The sequence below is a fragment of the Serinus canaria genome, chromosome 8 (assembly GCF_022539315.1).
Source record: "Serinus canaria isolate serCan28SL12 chromosome 8, serCan2020, whole genome shotgun sequence".
Lineage (NCBI taxonomy): Eukaryota > Metazoa > Chordata > Aves > Passeriformes > Fringillidae > Serinus > Serinus canaria.
In genome coordinates this window covers 18,787,487-18,813,392 of record NC_066322.1, presented here as the reverse complement: position 1 = coordinate 18,813,392, position 25,906 = coordinate 18,787,487, and the positions used below count along the sequence as shown (strand labels likewise).

At 36.4% G+C, this 25,906-nt stretch overlaps 1 protein-coding gene across 2 annotated transcripts in view; it reads left to right on the top strand.

Moving 5' to 3' along the window:
• The window catches only part of CDC14A (cell division cycle 14A), a 54,552-nt gene that overhangs the window by 7,915 nt on the left and 20,731 nt on the right, over window positions 1-25,906 (top strand). For both annotated transcript variants that reach the window (XM_050977489.1, XM_050977488.1), the window contains exons 3-8: window positions 3,260-3,335; window positions 10,534-10,626; window positions 12,885-12,964; window positions 19,089-19,155; window positions 21,272-21,334; window positions 24,389-24,476. In XM_050977489.1, the coding sequence (XP_050833446.1) occupies window positions 3,260-3,335; window positions 10,534-10,626; window positions 12,885-12,964; window positions 19,089-19,155; window positions 21,272-21,334; window positions 24,389-24,476 (467 nt within the window). The remainder of the gene's footprint in view (window positions 1-3,259; window positions 3,336-10,533; window positions 10,627-12,884; window positions 12,965-19,088; window positions 19,156-21,271; window positions 21,335-24,388; window positions 24,477-25,906) is intronic.

The window sequence follows — 25,906 nt, the reverse complement described above, 5'->3', positions numbered from 1 at the left end:
TGTAAGATTCTGGTCTTGAGATGAAAATCCTTTGGGTGAAGCAGGATCAAGTGTCACTAATTCAAGTATAAAAATGTCCTTTTATAGAAAAAGTAATGAGGGTGCCTAGGATTAAATCCTTCTGCTTAAACATGTCAGAAACTGTATTTAGGCCTAGGGATGTAAATTGAAGAAAGATTCTGTAGACCAGAGTTCATTGACTTCAGTACAGAGCCTTGTGTTATCTTCCAAAGAACTCTTTTGATTTGAAGATTTGTAAAGCACTTGTTTCACTTAGTCCCATCAAAGAAAGGATAATTACCTTACTCCAATTTAGAGGTACAAAATGGAGAAAGGTTATGTTACAAGCATTATTTTAACTTTGTGCCTCACATTTCAACCACAATGTTTTATCAGCAAAGGCAAGAGCTGGTTTATACTGCCTCTATGGTAGTAGGGAAATAACTTGGGAATTGACAGTGGTTTTGTGTATGGGTGGTAATGCTAATGCAGCAGGGACTGAAAGTACATTTTCTTTGATTGTGTTTGTATTCTGAGAAATATTTTGTTTCTGCAGCATAGACAAGCAGGGATAGTACCAGAGTCTTAAACACAGATACTTATACCCCCTTCTCCACTGTGTTAAGTGAAGCACAGGATTCTTAATGGTAGATCAGTGGTGGAGAAATAGTCAAAGATTGTGACATCTTTAACTTCAGGGTTGAGAAATGGCTTCATTTTGTAGAAAGACAATTGCTTCCTGGACAGACTCAAATGTATTTTATCCTTATACACTCCAAAATAATAATTTGTCTTGTAGATAAATTTCTAAATTTGTTTTCATGTACTTTTTCTACACTACTGTTCAAATTTAATCTTGTGAAAAAGTAGAAGTGGATATAATTCTTCATATTGATGTACTTCTAGCAAATGAATTGTAATAAATCTTATCAAAAGCATGGCTATACTTCTTCAGTTCTTTAGATGAACTGTGTATTCAGTTATAGCTTTCAGGTACTTTGCTCTCAATTTTTTTTTTTAGTATTCTGTGTTATAGTAACTATCCAAGTCCATATTTTTCCACAATACCTTAAAAAGAATTTTTCCAAAATAATTTTAATATCATAAGTTTTACTCTTCCATCTTATATTTAAGTGAAAGAATGATCTAAAATTGTGGAGTAAGATAGGGTGGGGGTGTTTGATTCATGTGTTAGTGCAGCTGTATGGGAGATGTTAGGAAGCCTTCTATATGACTTTCCTAGTAGCTACATTCACTCCAGTGTTGTTAGAGCTCCAGTTTTAACTTCTTGTCTTAACTCATACTTGTCCTTAGAACATTTTTATTTCATCTCTATGAAAAACTGTATGGAAGATTTTGTTTTAAAAAGAACTATTGACCATATTTGGCAGACTTATCTAAGAGAAAATGATGAATTCTGAAGTTAAACCCTGCTTTCCTAGGGCTGCAGTTTTCTCTTGGTTTAGTTCTGTCCTACCTAAAAATTAAGTTCTAGTAGTTGGACAGCTTGGTCAGCTAGTTTTTCCCAGCTAATTAGCTTCTGTAATTACATCATAATGTTTTGTGCTGAACTGAATCTTAACCAACACCTGCGTTGTTATTTGATATTGTGAAGTAGATGATACTGAAATAGCATTGGTGTGGCAGGAAGGCTCCTTGTTTCTTGTCTTAGAGAGTGATCAAACAAACATGACTGTCTCTTTTTGCACTGGTCTTGGCTTTGTTGTTGAGAGAATGTGGGGAGGAGGAGATCAATGATGTCACAGAAAGATGGAGCACTCCTAATTTGTTTTTGTGTCTGTGCAGAATGGATGAAGCAGAAGGCATCTCTGCAGCTACATTAATGCACCATGGGCTCAGAGCAAGGTTGACAAGAGCAGGTTGTTCAGATCCTTGTACAATTTGGTTGTGACTTTACAACCTCTCTGTGCAATTGCTTCCCAGCCTTTGATTGCTCTCAAAGTTCTCTCTTTATGTTCAACTGAAATGTAATTTGTTTTCCTGAAAAATAAACCCTTTATCAGGGAGGAAAAAGCTTGATAGGTACTGCCATCTATTCTATTGTGTAATTTCAGTACCTTTTTACTCCTTCAAAGACTGTAAGTCCAGAACAGCTTTATCCTCTGTGCTTCCCCAAATAGAATGTATTCAGGTGCCCACGGCTTGTTTTGTTTGTCAGTAGGCAAGAAGCTTCCTGTCTCTTCTATCAAAAAGGCTTAAGGTAGATCAGATTAAAGCAGTTTAAGTAGTAGTTAGTTCTCACTGCAATTCATAATGTGTGCTTCAACAAATTTGCATAGACCATCAAGATTAAGGTTTTTATACACAACAGGAGAATTCCCAGAGGAAGTCTGCAGGTTAAATTTGGACCAGTTTTGCACAATTGTTGGAGAGGGTGCTCTAGAAGAGGTTGCTGTAAGTTGCTTGCATGAAGGCTGCTGTTATTTGTATAGGTGCCTGTATAGAGAGTTTGCTAGGAAGAGCTCTGAGAATCACTACAAGGAACTCCTGGTGTGCAATAATTTTCCTGTACAGATTACTGCTGCTAGCTCTTACCTTAAGGCCAGAGATTGTTGTTCAAAGGTAACACAGTTTAAAAACATAGAATAGAGAAACAAGAACAATGAGAAGTTGATATTTAGAACATAAAATAGATAATAAATTGGAAGAGCAGCCTAGAGGCAAGAGGATTTGCAGGACAAAAAGAAACTTCATTATATGTAAACTATGTATGTAATGCCTAATCTCTGAAATAGTGAAGAAAGGGATATAAGGAAATGAGCTTAAACTTCAGACAGAGATCAAGACTAGATGTTATTAAATTAATTTAATCACCCATAAGAAATTCTGTTTAACTTATTCTTGATAGTAGGTAATGATCTATTCTCATCTTAAGCAGTTGTAGAATCTTTAGGATGACATCAACATGGTTTTAATGTATATCATGTCTTCAAGTCTTCACTCTGGGGTTTTGGCCAAAACCAGACTGGATATCACAGGATAAAGAAAAAAATTCTGTAGTTAGCATGTGTATATAATGGGAAAAGTAGTTACTGGACTATCTTAAACTGAAGCTACAAATAAGTTTAAATTAATTGTTACTATTGTCCTCTTAAATTAATCCATAAAGGACTTATCTGTTGCTCCATTTGTATTGGCTACTCAGTATCCTTGATTTTCGGCTTTGTCAACAATGTGCATATTGAAATTTGCTTAGCTCTTTTGTATAAATAATACTGTTTTGTGGTTTTTTTTCCAGTTTCTATGGAGATTTTGGACCATTAAATTTGGCAATGTTATACAGATACTGCTGTAAACTAAATAAGAAATTAAAGGTAAGCTTAGTTTAAAAACAATGTTCCTATATTTTTCTATTTTCAAAATGAAATAAAATTAACCAGTTTGAAAGTGGTTGTTAGATGCTCACTAGCTAGGTGGTTATTGCTAAGCTTTAAGGATATTTTGTTTTGAGTTTTTTCCCTCTGGAAGAGTGAAAGAAACTAATATGCCCTCATTTTGGCTTAGGAGATGTGGCAGATGACTGAAGGCTGTGTTCATCTTTTGCATAACCTTAACACTTTCAAGACAATAGTAACAAAAGCTCCTGGTTGTGTCACCACAAATTTGGGTTTGCAGGCAATGAAGTGTGTATGCTGGCCTGAATAACTGAAAAAACAGGTACTCAAGGAACAAAACATGGGTCCTAAAATCCCACTGCTTAAAGTAAGTCTCAGTGGAAGAGGGGTCTGGGCAGAGAGAAAAACAGAAGGCCTTGGGACTATGAGAGCACTGCTTGGCAGCAGATAAAACATGGGTGTGCTATCAACACAGTTTTGATGACAAATCTAAATCTCAGCATCACACTGGCTGCTGTGCCTAAATCCCAACTCCATCCCAGCCAGACCCTCTGAGCATATGTACAGCTGCAAACATCACTTTCTCTTAATACCTGTGAAGAAGTGATTTTCAGCATGTATAGAAAATCTGTCAACTGCAAGAAATGAAACAGATGTTTTAATTCCAAAATGCTGATGAATATAACTTCTGGGCACATAATGAGGTGACCCTTCACTAAATATTAAAGATTTAAAATCTTTTATCATATAAAATATTCTACCTGTAACTGACAGAAGGAAATGGGACAGCAGATGTGATTGCTTTGGCCGCTTTCAAGAGGGTCCCTGTATTAAAAATGACATTATTTCTAGAGTCACAAATGAAACCTTTAGTTAAGTAGATTCATGCTACCTGCTGCTTTCAGGGGTATCCTGAATTCCATGAATTCTTATGTGGAGGTTCTGCAAATGGAAGGGCTTGTAGAGTTGCTGCAAATTTCTTGAAAAAAGAAGTGCTTCTAGTGAAAATTTACATTGCTTCTTACTTTAAAAAGATACTTATAAAAATTAATCTCTACTGTTTGTAATTTTGAATGCCTGTGCTCCTATTGGGGAAATGTTTGATTTGCCAGTTGATAACACCAGCGCCTTATAAATACCTTATCATCCCAATTTGCAGTGCCACTGCCCCATTCAATCACATGACCAATGGTTCTTACTCAGTAGGAATCTATTTTTCACCTTAGTTCTGCTGTTTGTGACCTTAAAAACTGGCGTGTACTTGCTCTGTGAAGCAGTCACTCCAAAGAAGAGCCAGTAATCAACCTACTGTTCTAACCTCACTGTGCCCATGGGAACTAGAGAGATCAGTTCTGTTTTTTCCAGATTCAGATTGTGACTGTGACCAGTTTGGGACTGTAATACAGTCTCATATATTACTGTATGCCTTCAATCTTGAGCCTAGGTACCAGGAGTTTCACCCAGAAAATAAATAAGCAACTAATAAATATCTCAGGGGTTTTTTTAATGGTTCAGTATTAAACAGGAATGTGTCTGCAGTCTTTATTCTTGTTCTAAGTCCATCATCTTGCTCATTGAATGAGGCGAGTGAATCATCAGAAGTACCTTGTAAGCATGGTGATGGAGATTGGATGTTATGATGAGAAAAAAACAAAGGAGCTAAATTAACTCTTTTAATATGAACTATTAACCCTGATATTTGCAGGGTTGGTTTAGCAAACTGTAATGTCAATCTTAATGTAACTTTTCTGGTTTTGAAAAGAGTGAGTGTGCTTGCACTGCAGGGTGAAGGGTACAGCTGGCCAGGACCTGAAGAGAGGTCTCTACTGGGAGGAAGTGCAGTTTGTTGCTTCTGGCTTGCCAGAGGCTAATTCCAAATAGGTTAAATTAAACTCCTAGTGCCTAAGAAAGAAGGGTTGTCACCTTGATTTTTTAAGATTTTCTAAGCCTTCTGATGTTGACCTTCTCGTAGAGAACTTTCTCACACACTTTCTGTAAATAAGACATAGTTTTGCATTCTTTTATGGAAAAGAGAAATTTGATGAACTGTTAGTTTGTCCAGTGTCATTGGAGAGGTGGCACTGTCATCCTCCAATCCACTGTCACTTTTAACAAACTATAAATGTTAGAGTCAGAAAATAAAGTTCCCTTTTTGCTCTTCACCTTGAGAGCAGCAGTGTGTGCCTGTGTTCTTTCGTGTTCCACAGCGACAAAGGGTAACCTGATAATGCAACCACTTGAAAGTAATACCTGGTATCAAACTGCTAAAGCTTGGAGTACTGCCAGTGTGGTATAGAAACTTACATATGAATGGACTCCAGTCTGGCTGATTGGCACTGCCCCTGGGACAGACCAGTACTGGTAATGCAAGCTTTGCTCTTCTAGCAGTTAAAATTTGTGCCACACTCTTGTAATTTAGATGCCATCTGCAGTGGGTGAGTAGGCTTGTAAGACAGACCTAGGGCTGAAGCCTGCCCTCTGCATGTGTATTTACGTGCCTCAGAGGAGTGCATCTGCTGGGGACTGTAGGCCTAGCTACAGTGACTGCTGCTCAGTTTCCCCAGGCAAGAATTAGTTACTATTTGTATACCTCATTTTCTTGTGTCTGTCCTTCACACTTGTCCTCAGGAGGAGTTCTGGGGCCTGAACTAGGGTTCGTGACCTGTGACTTACCTGCCCTACAGGAGCAAAAGTATGGTAATTCTCATGTGGCACCAGGTGATGTGTGAGGAGCCTGGGATGAGTGTTTCAGAGATAGGAAGTGCAGATTGGACTAAGGACAGAGAGAGAGCCCTGTTGGGAAGCTGCTGCTCACACACCCTTGCCTTAAGGGTGCCCTGTGACCAGCTGCAGGAGTTGTTTGATCATGGGAAGTAAAAGAGTGTGCAGATTATCATAGGATGGTTGCTACTGCCATACTGCAACACTTTTGGGACCCTGAAACAATCACAGTGCTTAAGCCCAGATGATTTGGTGTGCTTGGCTGGGTAAGCAATTAATATACTTTTCTTAAGAAAAGAGTCTTCAAGTATGGCACAAAAAGAAATTATTTGCAAACATGAGAGGTTTGGTATGGATATGGTGTCTCAAATTTAAAACTTAGGCTTCTTTAATTTTAAAACTTCTATGGCTAGGAACATGAGAAATGAAAGTATAAGATCTCATTAAAACTAGAAAGCCCTACAAGCTTCCCTTTGAAATCTTTCAGCTATATTTCTTTCTCTTTTGGGGGAGAAGTTCAGCATGAGGCAGTATTCTGCTTTCCCCTGTTCTTTTGTGGGGGACTGCTGAGGAAGAAGGATATTGGATTGAAATGTGCTAATGGCAGATCAACATTTTTAAGTAAACTGTTGTAACTTTCTGCTGACTGATTTTTAATTTTTTTTTTAAACAGTAAGTACCTCTTTTCAGAAGAGGTAAAGAATTTATTCAGGTATCCATTTGCTGAGAAAATTTGAGACAAAGTCTTGGCTGTGCCTTACAGGAAATCTTTTTTAACCTTGTTGTGTTTGTAATTTTTCAACTGTTGATTGCTGTGAAGATGATTTTCACTAAGTCAGCAGCAAGGAAGAACTTGTCTGTGCTGTCTTCCTTCTTGGTATTTGAATTCTGGTCATGGCAGAAAACACTTGACTAAGGAATTTGCCTTCCTTTATGAATGAAATTTTATTTTCTTGTTTTTAAGTAAGTCTGATTTCATGAAGGCTGCTTTTCATGAAAACGGTTGTGTTTTATCTGTGCATAGCCTTACACATTCTCAATAAATTAAGGAGCAGAAGTAATCAGGGAGTGTTGCTGGTATTGAAGGTCAAAGGCAGGGGATGAAATGTATTGGCAGGCTTATAAACTATGGGGTTAACTTTTTGTATAGTAACTGTATTGCTGCTGAATCATAGTGGGATTTGGCTTATTTTTTTGTTTTGCTGTAAATAAACTGCTGGGCATACACAGGAAACTACAGTAATTGCAAAGCATCTCATTTAGGACAGCCTAGATTTTGAGGCAGGGTTGCATGCACATGTTTATATGAATTGTTTTGTATTAAGTTTGCCAGTCTTGTATTTGTGTCTATTTACAAGTACGTTACCTATGTGTACACCTGTATATCTATATATATGTAGAATTTGCATAGATCTAGGCTTATTAAACACATGGAAGTAATTTCTTGCTTGAGCAGTGCAGCTGTGTTAACCTTATGCATTAGATAAAATACTGTCAAATAATATGTTCATTTTACACAGCTATCTGGTAATTGTCTACCACAACACTTTTTAATCCTGTCATTAATTCTCTGCAAGTAAATTTCTCTTGAGGTCTACAGGGAACTTTTAAAAGAGAAAAAATGTAACCCTAGAGTGAAAGTAAATAATTTCATACACCTTATGAATTAGTTTTATTACCTAAAGCAAAAACTGCTACACTGTCTGTGTAACCTCTGCATTTATTTCACAAGATTGTCTTTCGGTTTGTTCCTCTGGGATGTATCTTGACAGACACTGTTACATTATTCTGTTTAAATTTATCTTTTATGATGTGTGAAACTGATAAAATTTTCTCACTGGTAAATAGCAGTTTTAGTGCTTCATAGTGTGTGCACCTAAGTTGTGCTGTGGGAAAAAAAAAAGACTATTGGCAACTATGTTATCTGCAACCATAGTTATTGCCTAGATGATCTTTATTGGAGAAGTCCTTGTTGAAACCTTCCTGTTCTTCAGAGTTGTGCAGTGTCTAAGGGAACTAGAGCCCTAATCCATTCAGGTGGAGCTCTGGAGCTGTAAAAACAGTAACCTCCCAGAGCTGTTGTGAAAGCTCATCATTGAACCTGGCCACAGTGGTAGATGTAGCTTATTAAATATGGTCATAAAATCAGTATTTTTTTTTTAAATAGATCATATAGCTTAGTTTTGATGATGAAAGTGCACTGAGTTGACAAATTGCACATCAGTGTTAAGAGATGCATTGCATTGACACTTCAGCAAGCAATGAAAAACTTACTGTTAAAACTTACTTTTCTGTAACCAGTGTGCAAATAAAAACAGTAATTTGTTTTATAGGCTTCTGAAAACTTAAATTGTGCTGCTTGCTGTGCTTTAAGGCATTAATGTCAGTTTTCAATTTTGTGTGAAAGCTTTAGTCAGGATTCAAAACACATTGAAATATTTCATATAACAAGGATTAAACCCTTTTGAAAACATTTTGAAAATTATGCAGTAAAACTGTTTTCGTCTAAATATTCTGGAAATTTCAGGTTATGGCTACTTTGGGTACAAAAGTGTCTCAAAATTGGAATGACTTGATATACCCATATGATTAAAAAATCCGTTCTATAAAATAAAGCAAGGAATATGGTCTTATTACATGGAACTTCTCACTAGCTAGCTTTGCAGTTTAAAATAGTGTTTTAGGTGAACTGTAAACTGCTGCAAAGAACTTTGCTTTAAAATAAGTAGTAGTCAATAAGTTATAATTGAAGTTCTGTCACTGTTGCATAACTACTGTAATCTTATCCCACCTACACATCATGGGTGGAATTGCAGTTAGAGAACACTAAAATTAAAAAATTGAGGAGGGGGAAGAAAGGAGGAATCTTAAAGTACTGGGACTCATTTTGTCAAGTTTTAATAAAAATTGAATGCTTCACTAATTAAATAATGACTTATGCTTTGTATGTTTGCATATACACTGAGAGAAATGTTGCTGTTGGCCTTAAGATACAACCTCTTCCAATCAACAGCAAGCAGCTGTTTCAGGAGTCACAGTCCTATTTACACTCACTTGCATTTGTTCTCACTCCTTCCACCTCTGGAAGTTGTGCCTTGTAGGAGCAGACTGGAAGGCACAATTAGAGCTGTGAGTAAAGGTGCTCTTTCTGTGGGGTTGGGAGTGACAAACTCACTGTGGTGCCTGCATCAGCCTTCTCCTGAGCTGATCAGATATTTGATTTTTTTTTGGAAAATTGGCTTCTGTGGTTAAAAGTGTTCTCAAATTTGCAATAGGTTTGAGATGAGATTTGCAATAAGTTTTGAAGACTCGACATGGACAGGTTTCTTGAAGTGAAGTACAGCTGGCACTACAAATGAAACCCTGCTCTGCAGCAGTTACCTTATCTCCCCTTCCCAAGTGTCAGCAGTGTCAAGAGTTAAACCTGAAGATGGCTAACAACAGCACTGGTATTTGGGCATTTTATAGAACATGCAACTTTTAAAAATAGAAAAATGCTTCAAATAATTAGCAATAGAATCTAGTGTATCTGTTGATGACTTCCTCAAAACTGTAGGAGTGCTGTAAAAATCGGTCTGCAAAAACATCCAGGCGTGTAGCAGAGTGTAATGAAGTGTGGCAATTAATGAAGTTTTTAAAATTACTAATGCAGTAAATTGTTCAGCTTGCCAATTTTAAGTGACAATATTGTCTCTCTCTGGCTTTAAACAGTTCTGCTGCAGCTTGTCATTATTGGTTTTTTCTGGTGCTTGTTGATTTTGTTTACAATGGGAGGTTTGTCCACAGGATTCTGACACAGGCTTCTTTTCTTCATAAAGAAACAGATTTGTGAGTGTTACTAGTTTTGTCTTTGTCTACCCTTTCCTTCAGGCTTTTCTCTTATACAATCTTTTTTTTTTTCATTTTAAGTAAATTCTTGCTGTTGAAGGTTTCTAAATATCTCTGTCACCCCATTTTAAAATAGCATAGATGGAAGTGTTTGACTTAAAAAAAATGACTGTAAGGTTGATTGCTTGACTTTTTCTTCTGTCTTCTCCACAGAATTATGTGCTAAAAAGGTTTAGCATAGAGGATGATGTTTTAGTTTGAAAATTTCAATGTCTTTAATCAGTTTGCATAAGCAAGTGTTTCAAATATTTAAACTTGGGGAGGAAAAAGAATCCAGATTTTTTTATTGAAGATTTTGGTTCAGCTCCACTTTTTAGCATGCTTTTGTACGGCTAACTTAGAGATCTGCCCAGACACAGTGGCTATTTGTCTGCACTCTTATTTGTCTCTGATATAAGATTGTTCAGAGTATCAGTAATTTTTGCTCCTTTAATTTTAAGAACCTCTTGATAAGAATTTTCTCTAACAGGTTTTGCAGCTTTGAAAAAGTGATTTTGCTAAATATTCTTCAAGCATATTCTTTTCTTAGTAAATATGCTGTTTTGTTTGCTTATTTTCTTTTAAACAGTATTTCAGTCTCTCAAGGAAAAAGATTGTGTACTACACCAGCCATGACCAGCGGAAGCGAGCGAATGCAGCGTTTTTAATAGGTTCATATGCTGTGAGTATTTTTGATCACATGGATACTTTACCCTTCCTAAAGAGACTTCTGTGTTTAAAATGGCTTCTCAAGGGGTGCTCCTTTAGGGGGAGGTGGGCAGATGGTCATTTCATTTGTCTATAAACTGTCTTTGAAAACTCTGGATGAGTTTTAGAGAAACTCGGTTGTTATCCCTGAACTCCATTTATTTTATTACATAGAGAATGGCTTTGGCAGATCCCCTGCATGTTTTTCCATAGGATACCATTTTTCTTGAATGTTGAAAATCCAAATTGCTTACCTCTAATTGACCATGTTAGGATGAACTGCTTGTCATGTCAGTAGTGAGATTCAGATTGGAAAGGAGAAAATATTTCCCCACAGCCATCTTAAAGTTACTAAGCCCAGAGGCATAGTGATTATTGAATTTATTTATTTTCTCATTTAACTTTCATAGCCTACCCAGAGTAATAGACAGTGTGCCACAGCTCTACTGGTGTTTGAAAGTTAATTGAAGAGGTTTGGTTGATTTGTCCTGGTTCCTTTTCCTTATAGGTAGCAGATGGACCAGAAATATTTCTCATGATTCCTCTGAGTGTGTATTTTGGTAGCAATATCTTTTATTAGATTTCTGTAATGGCAGTGAGAGAAAAAGCTCCTAAGTTCTTAAGTTTGCAGTTTTTATGCAGCAAATGACCAGGTAATAGTAAACTACTATGGCATGTCCAGTTATTTCCTTGCAGGAGTGTTTTATCCTAATTTAAAAATTTAAATTAGACATCTCAGCCCTACCTGAAACACGAAGGGTTTGTTTGCTGGTAATCTAAGCAGCTCTAGAGGGTATCTATTCTGTATACTTCTAATTTGTAAATGGCAGGTGCAGGTGGAAAAAACACAAATCCAAATTGCATTTGAAATACTGTGGATAACTGTTAAGATGGACTTGAAAAATACTGGTTTCCTTTTTGTTCTGTAAGCTTTTTAGGGAATATGACATGAGTTTTCTTGACAGTGGGTACATGGGACCAGTATTGCTACATGTCATGTGCCTGTGTAATGGCGTAACTATGGGGAATTTCAGCCTCATCATGGCTCAGAAGGTTGAGAACATCAAAAGAAAAATGTCAGAGAAAAAAAAAAGTTCAGTATTTATTGAATCTGGGTTTTACAAGTAGCAGCACCACATAGTGAGTTACAGTAGTGACAGTGGGGAAAGGGAAAAAAACCTTGTCCCTTATAGAAAAAACTGCTCTAAGAAGAATAGTTAATATCTCTAAAGTAATTTTTTTAAGCTTTAACATTGCTTTTTACATATAAAAAAAGCTTCAGCTTATCCAAGCTATTCATACTGGGCTTTTTGTGTTGTTAGGGGTTTTTTTGTTTGTGTATGTGGCAGAAGGAAAGCACTCTGAAGATTCATCATATTAGATTAAAAATGAAGCTACATTTTGGTTTTCTGACTTTTCATTGATACAGATGAGTCAGAAAAAGTCGCCTTGATTTTTAATGGAATTCATTACTTTTTAGGTGCTGGAGACATACTGTAATGTTTTCCTCTTCATTTCAATATCTTTCCTCCTCCAATTATTGCATTGCTCTTGACATCCAAGATCCTTTTGATTCTTTTCAGGAGTTCAGTGTTTCTTTCCCTTTCCTCTTTCCTTTTGTGTTCTTAATATCTTTTTTCTGTTTCCTCCTGGTGTCTTTATTACAAGCATTTATGAGCTGTGTGGACAGACAATGACCAGTGTTTTGTTCAAAGTGTCATTAGTGAATGTCTTTGAGCAGAGACAGCTTTGAAGGGCCAGAACTTCTGTCTAATAAAACCTGCAGTATTGGGAGAACATGTGGTACAAATTTGCCCCTAATTCCTTGATAAAATGGAACCTCATGTTTTTCCTGAGGTTCTCTGAACTACCCTCTAAGGATCTTTTGTCTACAAGCAAGACTTTAGGCTTTAAATGTAAGCTGTTTTACAGTAACTCGTGCAACAATAAAGTCTCTTAGTTGCAGCAGTATGTGACTATTTTTTTCTAATTTTCTTTTTCTAAAGTATGGGATTGACACGTAACAAATGTTTTGTTGACTTCTGTTGATAGCTGAATCTTTTCTTTGTGTAGGCATGTCTTTTCTGATCTGTATATGTCACAGGAATTGGTCATGAAGGAGTATAACATGCTTTCTTACGAGTTTAGTGTGCTGGAGGAAGTTCCTGTCAGGTTAAAGACTTTTCAGGCTCAGGGCTGATATTTTTTCCTCTCTTGCCCCATCCCTTTTAGGTTATATACTTGAAGAAAACACCAGAAGAAGCTTACAGGCTGCTTTTATCTGGATCTAATCCACCATATCTTCCATTTAGGTATGTGAACACAAGAAATGAGCCTACTTCTCTGTTTTGAAGTTTGCTAAAAATTTTGGGGTTTATATTGCCTCCCAAAAAGGTGTTCCATGTCTGATACAGGTATTGTATGAAAATGACTGATCTCCAGAAAAAAAAAAATTACATCTCATGTAATTACTTGCTGCTTGTGGGAATAATAAATAATTTAGATTGATACAAGTATTAAGTAAGACTCAGTCTAGCAAACTGTCAGGTTTTGAAAATAGTTCTTAGCATGTTTGTGATTTAGCACTTTAACCTTTTCTTCATAATGCATTGTTTTACTCTTTGGAATTAATTCAAATATTTGAAATTACCTAATCCCTAGCTAGTGAGACTTACAGGATTGAAGGGGGTTTTAGGCTGTTATATTTCTCTATTTTACAGAACAGGTACTGATATTAAGGTTACAGAATGTTTTCAGTGAATCATAGATAGTTTCTATCAATCTGTCTTTAAACTCTGTACTAAGGTCACATTGAGGCTTGAATCTAAGGAATTTTAGCTCTCATGCCTATCTAATAGAGAGATTTCCAAATATTTTTCATGGTGTGGACTGTGAAATGCCCTTATGCTTTATGAATGAGAATACCTCATGGTATTCTTATGCAAACACTGGCAATAGAATGCAACTGCCAGAAGGTCAATATCCTCCCTTTTAGGGGAATCAGCATTTTGCAAGTAGTGTTCACTGGCAGCCAATGCATTTGCAAATGTAGACCTACCTTGTCTATATCAAATTCCTCTGATTCTTCAGCCACTCAGCAAAGGAAGATCAGATTGTCTCTTCTCATACTTTGCACAGAAGCCAGATGCAGTATAAACTGCTGGGGTGGTAGATTTTTTTTTTTTTTTAATGTCAAGGCCAGTTTGACTACGAAATCTTAAACCATCAGCTACATTTAAAGAAAAGGTATTAAATCAGTGATAGCTTTTATTGACAGAGAATTTATACACTGATCTGATCACTGATAGCTCTCCAGAACCTAAGAAGTTTACTGAATTACTGGTATCCATATTGTTTTTCAGCTAATCATAAAATATACTTGGTACAATGCATTAAAAAAAAAATCAGTTATTCTAAACATGTTAGTGTGTTTTAACATCTCCAGGTTCTGTATAAGATACAGGGTCATGATCTACCTTAAACAATGTCTTGTATGTGCCTTAGCATTGCTTCCATGAGGATCTGCTTCATGATCTTCCCAGGCACAGGTAGTGCTCACCAGCCTGAAGTTCTTTGGCTCTCCCTTTCTACCCTTTTTAAAAATAGGAGTGATGTTTTCCTTTTTCCAGTCACTGGGGACTGGGCCTGTCTGCCATGACTTTTCAAATATTGTGGAGAGAGGCTTTACAACACCAGCCAGTTCCCTCAAGGCCCTGAGGATGAATACATCTCATCAGGCCCTATATCTGAATAGCTGTATCTTGTTGACCAACTAAAGAAATTTACTGTTTGGAATTGTAGTAAATTGATTTGATTGATTTGTCTTTAGGATTTTCTCACCCCTTCCAAAGTGAAAATTAAGGTGTGTAGAAAAGAGGTTTTGTCAGAGTGAAGAAACTTACTTGTCAGGGACCAAAATGGTAAGACAGAAAACTTGGGAGGAATAGTGTGTTTGCAGAACAGTCTCACAGGACTCTGTTTGCTCCAATCAAAGGCTATAGATTCTTGCCTTGCAACTAATTCCTTATACTGATTGTAGCAGCAATGATAAGAAAATGCTGTTTCTGCTTGACTGGTAAGGACTAATGAAAGTAATTGTCTCTGATTTCTTGTGAGGCTGATTGGAACCACGGTAACAAATTTAATGACACAAAACAATTTCCTGTTAAGTGTTAATTGATTTATTCATAGGCAATCCTTGTGAGTTTGAATTAATGAAATTTTATTTCAAAATAGAATAGTTAGCTACTCTAGAATCATTAAAGGAGGGATCAAAAAAACCAGAAGTCACAGCAAGATTTGCTGGGGATAATTTTATGTTATATATAAAAGAGCTTTTTGTGTTTCCCTGGGAAGAGTATACTATCCAAAAACATTGAAGAAGGCGAAGTCCAGCAAAGAGAATACTCAGATTTTTCTCTCTGGGTTGGCATAATGATTACAAAAGATGAATTGTTTAATTCCATTTGTCAGCTTCAGGAGAAAACAGCAATAAATTTGTGGAGTAGGATATTCTGAAACATAACTGCTTTGCAGTCTTTTTCCAAGTGTTTCAAGCCCTAGGTTGCTCTGAGAGAAATTATTGTCTAAAGCTAGAGCTTTTGACAGTTATGGGGCTTTAGTGGTGGGTTTTGTCTGGTGTGGGTGGGATCTGGTATGTGTTTGGGCTTTTGTTGCTCTGTTTGGGTTTTTTAAGACAAAGCTTTGGTAATGTTAGAGGGAGACATTCTTCTTGAGCCTTGCTGTCTCTAGAAGGAATATAGTGTTGGGAGCTTTTGCTAGAATGAATAAACATCCTGATTTCTTGAGCATTCTTTCTTGCATGGTGTGGGGCTGGAAAGCACTTATGTTTCTTTTGGATCTGCCTTGGACTATGTCAGCTCTTGTCTCTGGCTTACAGCCTGAACAGATTCTGTTACCTGCAGTGTAGTTGGTCCTGCTGGGGAAGATGGCTGTGTAATCTGGCTGTCTTGGAGGGGAGACAAAGAGAGGGAGGAAATAAAATGAAGGATGGTGATTAAAATAAGAAGCTAGATGAGAAATGGGAAGTCTGACAGGGAGAGGCTATTTGTCTATGGAGTTCACAGGTGGAGGTTGATATATGCAAGGATCTTAAGAATTACTGGTGCTGGGAGAAGGGCAGGTAGATCTGATGAGGGTCTGCAGTGGGACAGTCTGGATTAGCTGGGAATGGGAAAGAAATAATTTAATCCTCCTCCCTGATGTTTCAAAGCCTTTGAGACATTTCCCCCTGCCCCCCATTCCAAGCCATTTGGACCATTACTGTTGCAAAATGTAGCGCAGTACAGAGGTTCAAGCAATTGAACCTGTGCTGGAAGCAGTAGCCTTAGGTGGTGTCTGCTTGGCAGAAATAAAGTGGTGCTGTGAGGAAATTTGCACACTTTCCTCACCCTAAGTGTCTTGAAAAGGACTAGAATAACTCTTACTCAAAACATACCCAAATGTCTTACCTCTTTACTCATGTTCTAAGATCAATAAAGGAAATAATTTGGAGATCCTAATCATTGCTATTCAATATTTACTGACTTGAATTCTTGCAGCCTGGAACTTAGATATTATATAACTTCTGTGTTATAGGTCATGTCTGTTTGAATAAGAGTTTGTTAGTGAGCAATGATCAGTTAAGTGTTACAACTGGACTATTTAACAAGTTTGTGAATTTGATACCTGAAGTGTCCTCTATTTGAAAAAAAAAAAAAAAAATAGACAGCTCTAAATAGGGAGAAGCTGCAGCATTGTTAGATTCTTTGTGGAATACTGAGGTAGGTTTACATGAAGTGAGCACTGAGAAACTGATCTACTCTCATGCAGCTGAGTGACCTCAAAAAGCCCTAATCGGCTTAGGTCTTCATCTGGTATTTCATTTAAAGCCAGCCTCACCAAATATGGTTCTGGGGTGGAAAAAAATCAGATTGCTCCTCTTACAAAATTCTTGGAAATTTGTTTTGTTTTGTTTTGTTTTTATAATAGAAAAGCTAAAGATAACTTGGCAGGATAAGGCACTGCTGTCTTTGAGACACTTTTGTCTTATTTTTGGCTGATTCACTGTCACTTGGTGACGCTCTAGTCTCTTGAAGATCTTATACTGTATCTTCTCACTTCCATTTAAAAAAACCTGCTAACACCACTTAAAATTGTCATGAATACCAGTTGCCTACTGAGAAGCAGAGTTTCAGATTTTTACCTCAAACTACTTAGTATTGATGAAAAAGAAATATGTTTTAATATTATTATGTTCAGTCTCTAAATAATGGCATGAATTTCTGAGACGGATTTTATTTCAGAGCTTCTGGGGTTTGTTTCTTTATTGGCAAGTACTGGGGAAACTAATTGTTTTGTTATTGACAGTGTTTAGAGGTTTGGTGAAAGGGAAAGCATTATGCAGTATTGAGGTCAGCTACAACTGTGAAATCGGACGTGGGATACGCAGCTCTGTAATGCCAGCTCGGGTTCATACTGAGTCTGCATCCCCTAGAAATACTCACATCTTTTCTCATTTTCAAAGTGGAAAGAGTTCTGTCACTGTTTGAAAAGTAAGGTGGCTATTCATTTGGGCATAAAAGGCACTCCAAGGATACTGTAGTGAAACATGTGATCAGTACCTACTTTAATGGTGCATATCAGGAGAAATGGGACATTTGAGACATGGATGCTGGAGGCAGTCCATGTTAGCTACCAGCATCAGTGTGCAGGTCGCTGGTAACAGCTGGCTGTGGGAACTGCAGCTGAGGATACTGTGCACCTGGGATTGTACATCTAGGTCAGCTTCACCATCCTCCCTCCCTCTTTTGTAGTGTTTCTTATTAATGGATTAGGGATTATGTGGGGTTTTTTCCCCCAGCATAGTTTTCACGTACAGCACTATCAGATGCCTTATCAAAGAAGTAAGTATATACATACAGATAAAATAAAAGCTTTATTCTTGTTACAACAAAGCAACATATAAAGTAGAACCTGTTTGCTACAACCATGTCTTCTATTCATGTTTCTCTAAATATTTAATTTTGTGATTTGCATTTGTTGATTTTATTTCTGTCAGCCCCTCCAGAAAAGTGGTGCAGCTTTTAAACCCATTATGCTATGTATGTGTGCCCATTAGGGACCTCACAAGACTTTTTTGTTTGCTAAAAAAATTTTGTGCTAAAATGATCTGTTACCATGTGATATTCAAAATAATAATGTTAATCCATTATCTGTCAAAAATGTATTGTCTGTAAAATTCAGTATATTAAGTTTTGATTTGTTCTGCTTATTCAATATAATGAAAATACTTTATGGCCTCTCATTCTCTGTTGGATTTGGATATGGAAGATTCATACACACTTCAATGTTCCCATTCCAGAACATAATGGTTAAGTGTGTTTTAGTAATCTAATAATTGGAAAGCATTTTTAGATTGGCCTGCCTGCAATATAACACTACCAAAATAGTAGCTTTTAATTTTCTTAAAACCATTTTCTATGAACACTGCTTGCTCAAAACTGCTAAATTACTCTGCTCTTAAAGAATAGGAGAGAATTTTCTACTCTTAAAGTAGTTGAGATTTAAGGAGCATATCAAAAACTTTATACTACTTATAACAAGTTTTATCAAAAAGGAAAGTTTTCAATGAAAGATTGAAATTTTGAATCAAATATAGATTAAATATGTATCTGTCTGAACCTAAAATTTTACTATTCTGATAAACTGTAGTTCTTAGGACTCTGTCTAAGATAGCAAAGTGAAACTGTAAAAGATTCCCTTAATGAGTGATAAGGAAATAATCTGCTCGGGCAGAGTTTTGTTAAAATCAAAGTGGTTTGAAGCACACTCCGCAAAATACATTTTTATTTTTCCACAATGCTTTTTTTGGTGGTGTGTGTTTGATGGTGAGTCTTACTTTATATTTTACTGACAAGTTGTGATTTTCATGTGGTATACTGAGGTTAAGTAATTTTAATTATATCAGGATAACTTTAATCACATCTGTAATGAGGCATCAAAATGGAAGCCTGTAAATTAGTTCCAAGCTATTAGTCTTAGTTGCCTGCCCCTGTTAGTGTAAGTGTAACTCAATTAAGATTTGAATATTGGTAAAAGCAAGCTGTGCTTTATTTGCTTCTATCTTTACACAATCCAGAGGGGATGCAAACCTTCCTGTTTCAGGATAGCATAAATAATTTTGTAAAGAGCATGTAGTTATGTAAAATATGCACTTATAGTAGCTTGCAGTATCTAACTGCATTTAGTCTGAGCTACATCTTGGGTAGGGGAGTACTTTAGCCTGAACAAGCTTCTAAAAAGATATCTTTGGACTTCAATTTAGAGTTCTCCAAGGGTATTGCATAGATTGAATGTATTCTGTTGTTTTCTGCCTTTGCCCTAGTTATTAAAAGAAGTCTGTGTATATTAAATTCATTTGTATTAAATCTATAGGGATGCTTCATTTGGGAACACCACATACAATCTTACGATCTTGGACTGTTTACAGGGAGTAAATAAGGTAATAACATTTTTTCTTAGCAAAACAGGTTTAAATTGATTTTTAAAACAGGAATAAAAATACTGTTTAAATAGATTATAAAACTTGGTTTCAGAGCACATTTGTGAATGAGTAGTGATGAAACCTAAGTTACTGAGGAGTGTGAGTACTGATGGTGGAGCAAGGTTGCACTTTGACTGCCTGGCCTGGCCTTTGACAGCTTTTTGAACTTCTCCTTGAAAAGTGGAACATGAAAATGCATCATGCCTGGCTGGGGACAGTTCTTCATGCAAAACACTGTGCTGGGTCTGCTGATAGATCATTTATAACCACTGGTGGGAGGGAATGACAGGTTGATGAGGTCAGTGACACAGATACCTAGGTATCTTAAATCTGTGATTTAATCAGAACAGGTTTTGCACATACTTGGCCCCTGCTTTCCCCAAAACACTTGGTTCAGTGTTTGACACTGATCTTTTCAAAGTTTTTTAAAACCAGTGAAAACTAATGTATCTTACTAGTGGTTTGATGTGTCACTTGAAGTAGTCCTGAGCTGTTAAGCTCCAGTATTGTTCTCTTAAAAAATTTTACATCAGTTCTTAAATGGAGACCTTTAAATTTTGTTGGTAATTTCTCATTGTTCTTGGTGGAGGGAACAGGCTATAGGAACAGTGCTGTACAGATACTTTATAGACCACTTGTAATTCTTAAAAGTGGCAAAACAAGTGTTTTTTAAAAATTGGAAAAAGAGAGATCAAGCTTAATATTTTTAGTTCTGTGGGGGTGGGAAAGGAGCTGTCAGTTACCAGCAAGACTGTAATTTGTGAGGCATTCTACAGATCTGAAGATCTGAAGTAGTCAGTGCAATCACTGTAATTTATCTGCAGCTAATACATCAAAAGGACGGTGAGAATCAGTTTTTCCTCCTTTGTTCTCATAAAATTTATTATTTAATTTTTGTCTAGTTCACCTACAGAGGTAAAAACACTTTGGGCATAAAACATATGCCTTAATTGAAAGTAGTCTTAGTTTACCTGGCTAAATTTGGTGTTTGTATGTGTGTATGTCATATACATGTAATTCTGGGGGCCTGCAAGTTGTGAAGTGCAGCCAGCCAGCCATGCTTCAATGAAATACATTTTTCAAAATCAGCTGTTCATACAACCTCTCAGTATCTTAGGTTTCATGTCAGGTCCAGTCACTGAGCCTATCTTGTCTATAACAAAGCTGTTTTTCATTTGGCCTAAAAAGATGGTCTGTATGTAGCAAACAATGGCAGTATGATTATTGGCTTTAAATCACAGATCTGTGATGTGTTCTTATTACACCTTAATTCCAGAATTTTGTGCAATATGTATGTTTTTCAAACTGCAATTGGTTCAGTATAAATATATGCTGCAGAAATGTCTTCCATAAATTTGGAATAAATATTGGCTATGCATTTCATATTCATAGAATTGTTTTTAATATGCAAATATTTAGTACAAAAGTGGCATAATTAATAATAATACAAATAACCCAATACAAAACTTCTTTCAGTCCTGTAATAAATACTGTCTAATGTAGGCTAGTGGACTTTATTGTACCTGTGAAATGTGTATTAAAACAAATAAAACAATACATATTGTACATGGCACTGCATTCTGTATATGCCATTTTGCCTCGGTATTGTAGTGGTAAAGCCAGAGTATCATACTAAGTGCAGAAGATCAATAAACTCTGTGTTCAATGTTTTGTTATGTCCAACTGCATGAAAATACATTTGGCATAGGAATCATTAAATGAGTGTGTGACAAAAAGGGAATTGCTTTTTAACTTGTCATCTGCCTTACAGAAAAATCCCCACAAGGTGGGGTGTGTAGAATCAGTGTTACGATTTAAGTGATATGCAACAGCCTTGTGTCCCATCCTCATGTCTTTGGAGGGGAAATAATGAGCCTGACATGTTTCAGTGACATTGTTGGAGTTTTTGTTGTCTGTGTTGTTAATCTGTGCAAAATGCCATGTTGTCTTAATGTAAAAGCTTCAATAAGCCACAACCACAAACATTTAAGGATTCAGTTTTGCTCCAAAAAGTATTGTAAAATGAGATTATATATTGTATTTCAGTGTAAACTGACACCTTGTTGCCTTTTAGGCTTTGCAGCATGGATTTTTTGACTTTAAGACATTTGATGTGGATGAATATGAACACTATGAGGTTTGTACATTTAATAATGCATTGAATGTGTTTGAGTTACCTAAAATAAGAGTATTCAGTATCCCTCAACTTGAAACATACTGGAAACACACTTTGAGTAAAACCCAGTGTTCATATGTAAGGTATGTACATGGAAACCTATATGCTCTTTTTGAAGAACATGCAGGATTACTGTCCTTGCAATTTCAATGCATCATGTCATAAATCTACTGTTTCTTGTAGCCTTTCTGCCCTTTGGGACCTCTCTCATGCTTTCCCAGCCTTCTCCCAGGATACATCCCAGGGTTTCTCAGCTGACCCACAGAATGTTTTCTTTCAGTACTTGTTAGCTCCTTCTTTCATTCCTGTTAGTCCCAAATCTATGACAAATTTTTTCTAGCCACATAGATTAAGTAGATTTTGTGGGATTTTTTAGTAAGGATGCATTATGTGGAATTCTAGTCAAGGAAATACATCCAAAGTATTTCCCTAATGAAGTCCCAGAAAGCTAACAGATATATTTCACTGTTCTGCCAACTTTTCTACAACCTAGATATAGGTACTCTGGTTAGCTCTAGATGCTTCTAGGACTTTGTAACATGCACACTTTATCTGCTGGTATTAAAAAGTTATCTCAAGCTACATTGCTTTAGAGAAGCTTCAAAATATGCCATGCTGTACCTGTGGACTGGGCTGTGTGCAGAGGAAATCTCAGGCACAGAAGGTCTATGTACATCTGGTCCAAAAGAGTTGCGTGGTCTTTGTCTACCATGTCTCACGCCAAGGAAGGGAAAAGGTTTTTACTGAAGTCATTGACAATCATTTAGTTTGTTGGACATTGCCTTTGGAACACCTATAAATTCCTGGAGCTTCCCTCATTCTTCCACTCTATTGCAATTTTCCCTCATTCTTCCACTCTATTGCAATTTTCCCACATTCTTCCACTCTATTGCAATTTTCAGAAAACTTGGAAGTAATGAGAATAAAGTTGCTAAGTTTGAAAATCCCCATTTTAAAAGCATTTCCTGTACCTGTATTTCAGGTACATACTGAAATGATTCATAAATCTTCAAGAAAGTGAAGAAGAGGAATAAACAGTGGAAAAAGTTACTTGACAGCACATCTATACGGTAGATGTCTGCAGTAGGCAGTCTTTAACAGAAATCTGCCTATTTCACTAAACTTGAAAGCATTTGTAGAAAGGATTTCTGTATCCTGCAATGTTTCATAGTGATTAGGTTCAAAAATTGGTACAGCTTTTGCAGAATTGCCAAAATTAAATGAACAGGAACTAAAATGTAAAAAATGAAATTGCTGCTTTTTGCTTACTCCATGTACAAAAAGAAAAACTTGTTCTAAAAACAAATGGTAATTTGGAGTTCTGTATGTATAGTAGGTGTTGGTCTGCTTGAAAAAGAGTCTTAAAATAATTGACTAAAGCTATCCCATTATCTTGTTTAAGGCTTAACATTATTTTAGCGTGTGAAAAGTACATACATGTGAATGATGTTTATAGTATGCTGTTTGCTGAGTTTAAGAAGCAAGAATTTGGAATCATCTTTAATTTTTTTGTCCATTTTTTGGTACGTCTTTTTTTTTCACACATCATGGTCAGCTTTATGTTTAGTTATGTCCCATGCTATATTTCAAAACCTTTAAATGTTACAGGTTTTTTGCTATGTTAGGTCTTCAAATGTGTGGTTTTGTAGACAAAAGTTGCATACGACTTAAATGGAGCAGGCTAAAAGGAAATTTTGTTTCATGTTTATAGTTCTTTCATCTTACTAACTTATTAAGGCAGCTAATTCCCCTTTTGTTGGACTGGAACTAAATTACTGATTGTGTTTTTTAGTAATAATGATGTTTGCATGTACTGTCAAGCATATACATACACACATATACAGAGATACCTGTAGTTCATATTGATAAAAATTGAAATTATTCGCCATGACCCCTGTAACTCTAAGGAACTTAATCCACAAATAAAACTGGTGATACAAATACAAAAATATTGTTAGTTTGGTAAACAGGACTTCTTCCCTAAAGGGAGCAGGGGTGCTGCAGTGCCGAGATGTCAGTCTGTAATCCCGGTGGGGGGCAGGGGTCTTGCCTTGGCACTGAGGTTGGTTCTCTAGTCCTTATGCAACCTGGGTCATTTCCAGGAGTTCCCATTGTGGAGGGACATTGGGAGCAAGCCTAATGCTCAGCTAAGCAAACAGTTGCTGAATTGATTACAGTGCTGTCCATTATCAGAACCTTTCACTCATTAGGATGCTCTGATGAGCTGAGAGCTAAAAACACCAGCTTAATAATGCAGCTGAACCGAGTGCCATGTCCTTAAAAGTCATGCTGAGAATAACTGCATTGCCAAACAAGGAATTAGCAGTCTTCAATTAAAGAAAGAAAAGGAGGCAGTTTGGAGCTACAGTTCATGTTACGTATTTCCAAAGAAGCTTTCATTTTCAGCAGTGACAGAATTTGAAGAGCCTTTTTAGGTTTTCATTTAAAAGTGAGCAAGAAATGCAAAATGTCATCGTTTGAAAGTTTGTTAAAATCTACTCTTTGTTTAATTTACAGTTTTCTTCTGTGATTACTGGCTCATCAGAGCTTATGCCAATATGTAAATTTCAGTTTCTACAGGGAGAGATTAATTGTTTTGAAGGCTAATTGGTTTTTAATTTGTTTTCTGTGAAGTGGATTTTTTAGCTAGTCCCTCAGAAGGAAGCACTTTTCCATAATTTTTGTATAAAACATAGAAGAATGGTGGTGTTTGTCAGTGTTATTAATAGGTGTCCTAAAACACTGAACTCTCTCAAGGAGAAATATCTTACATAAAGGATCTTTCTGCTTTTATTGGAAAACTTACGCAAGTTTTGTTTACATTTAATTTTATTAAGATCTGAGAAGCAGTTTATGTTTAATTTGTCCCATACAGTTAAGCTAGCTAATTACATTTGAAGTGTTTCATTTTAATGCCACAAGAGCACAGTAAAGAGTAAAATAAAATCTTGAGTAATTTTTTTTACCTTGTATACACGGGTATTAAAATGTTTTTCTCTTCTGAAATTTTTGTAGCGAGTGGAAAATGGTGACTTCAACTGGATTATTCCAGGAAAATTTTTGGCTTTTAGTGGACCACACCCGAAAAGCAAACTTGAAAATGGTATGGTGTATGTTTTAATGCTGCGCTATGATCTTATTTTTCCAGTATGTAAAACCATCACAGCAAAAAAGCAGAAGGTAATAGAGGATTTTAGATCAGTTTTAATCTTCAGAAATAATCATCCAGTGAGCATTGTATATATGCTCATAGAATTTAATTCAAAAAGTTCTGGAATTCTTCTTTGCCAGAAGAATTTGAATTGTTTTATCAGTCAGTAAATTTTTCATCCTGTGACAAAGTTCCTGAGAGACTCAGGTCACTTACTGTCCTCCTGGAACCTGACACTCGATACAGTAAGTGTGCAGAACTAAAGGTGAGTTGCATTAAACACAGAAGACTGTGTTAAGAGTTTTGTGGCACACTCCAGGAAAGACTGTTAGAAGAAGCTTGCCTTTCCTACTGAATATACTTGGGGTAATGTGAAGAACCTTGGGGATGTGATTCTAGTGGAATAAAAAAAAGGAAAAATTTGACTGCTTCACTGACAGAGGGAAAGTAGAGATTCGGTCCAGCTAAAAGGAAAATCAGTCACTTAAATCCTACCATCAGGGTTTTTTTTAATTTGACTATATTATTTGTGCCATGTCGTGTTGTTTAGGTGAGCGTATTTTCTGAATATCTGCCTGTCCTCCCCATTCCCTTCTTCTGCTCTCTCATGTTTCTTTTATGACTGAAATGCTGCCAGTTACAAAGTGTCCACTGAAAATCTAAGCAAAATCCAGAAAGAAAATATTTTGATTGGTTTGGGCTTCTTCCGCAATCATTGGTGCAGCCCTTTCTTGTAGGATTTTTTTCTAAATTTACTTAAATTGTTCCATGGAATTTGGAAAACCTGTGTTTTATTTGTAACATATATAACTGAAAATTAAACTAACACTTAAAATCCAGTTATGGAACTAGAAATAATCCTCTCCCAGGTGATTGCAGGTACGCATTACAAAGCTACATTTGCCTCGTTATCTTGTGACTCGAATTGCATTTGCTAATGCTTGTATGACTTGAGCAGCTGTCTTGTGGTTGGTCATTGACCTCCCTCCCTGTCCCCCCATCTTCATCTAGAGGATCCTTTTGTCTCTTAACTGAGAATCAAGGCAATAAAGCTCTCTTACTTCCCAGTCAGACGGGAATATTTTTGGTACTGCAGTTTATCCTTTGACTGTTTCTCTTGTCCATAATATAGATGAGCAATCTATTTTCCATAAAAACAGTGTTTCCTCTTCAATCATGCTTTTATTCTTTGATCTGCAGCTTGACTCTAGATAAACAACTGTTCTGAAATGCTGAATTCATATATGTCCCCAGCTTGATGTATAAATCTCCTTGCAGAGAATAATAGGGGCTTAATGTGAGACAGAATCTGTGTGAAACACTGCACTCTTTGAACTTTGTCTCCTAATAATTTTTATAATAAAAGTGGTCTTAATGAGCAT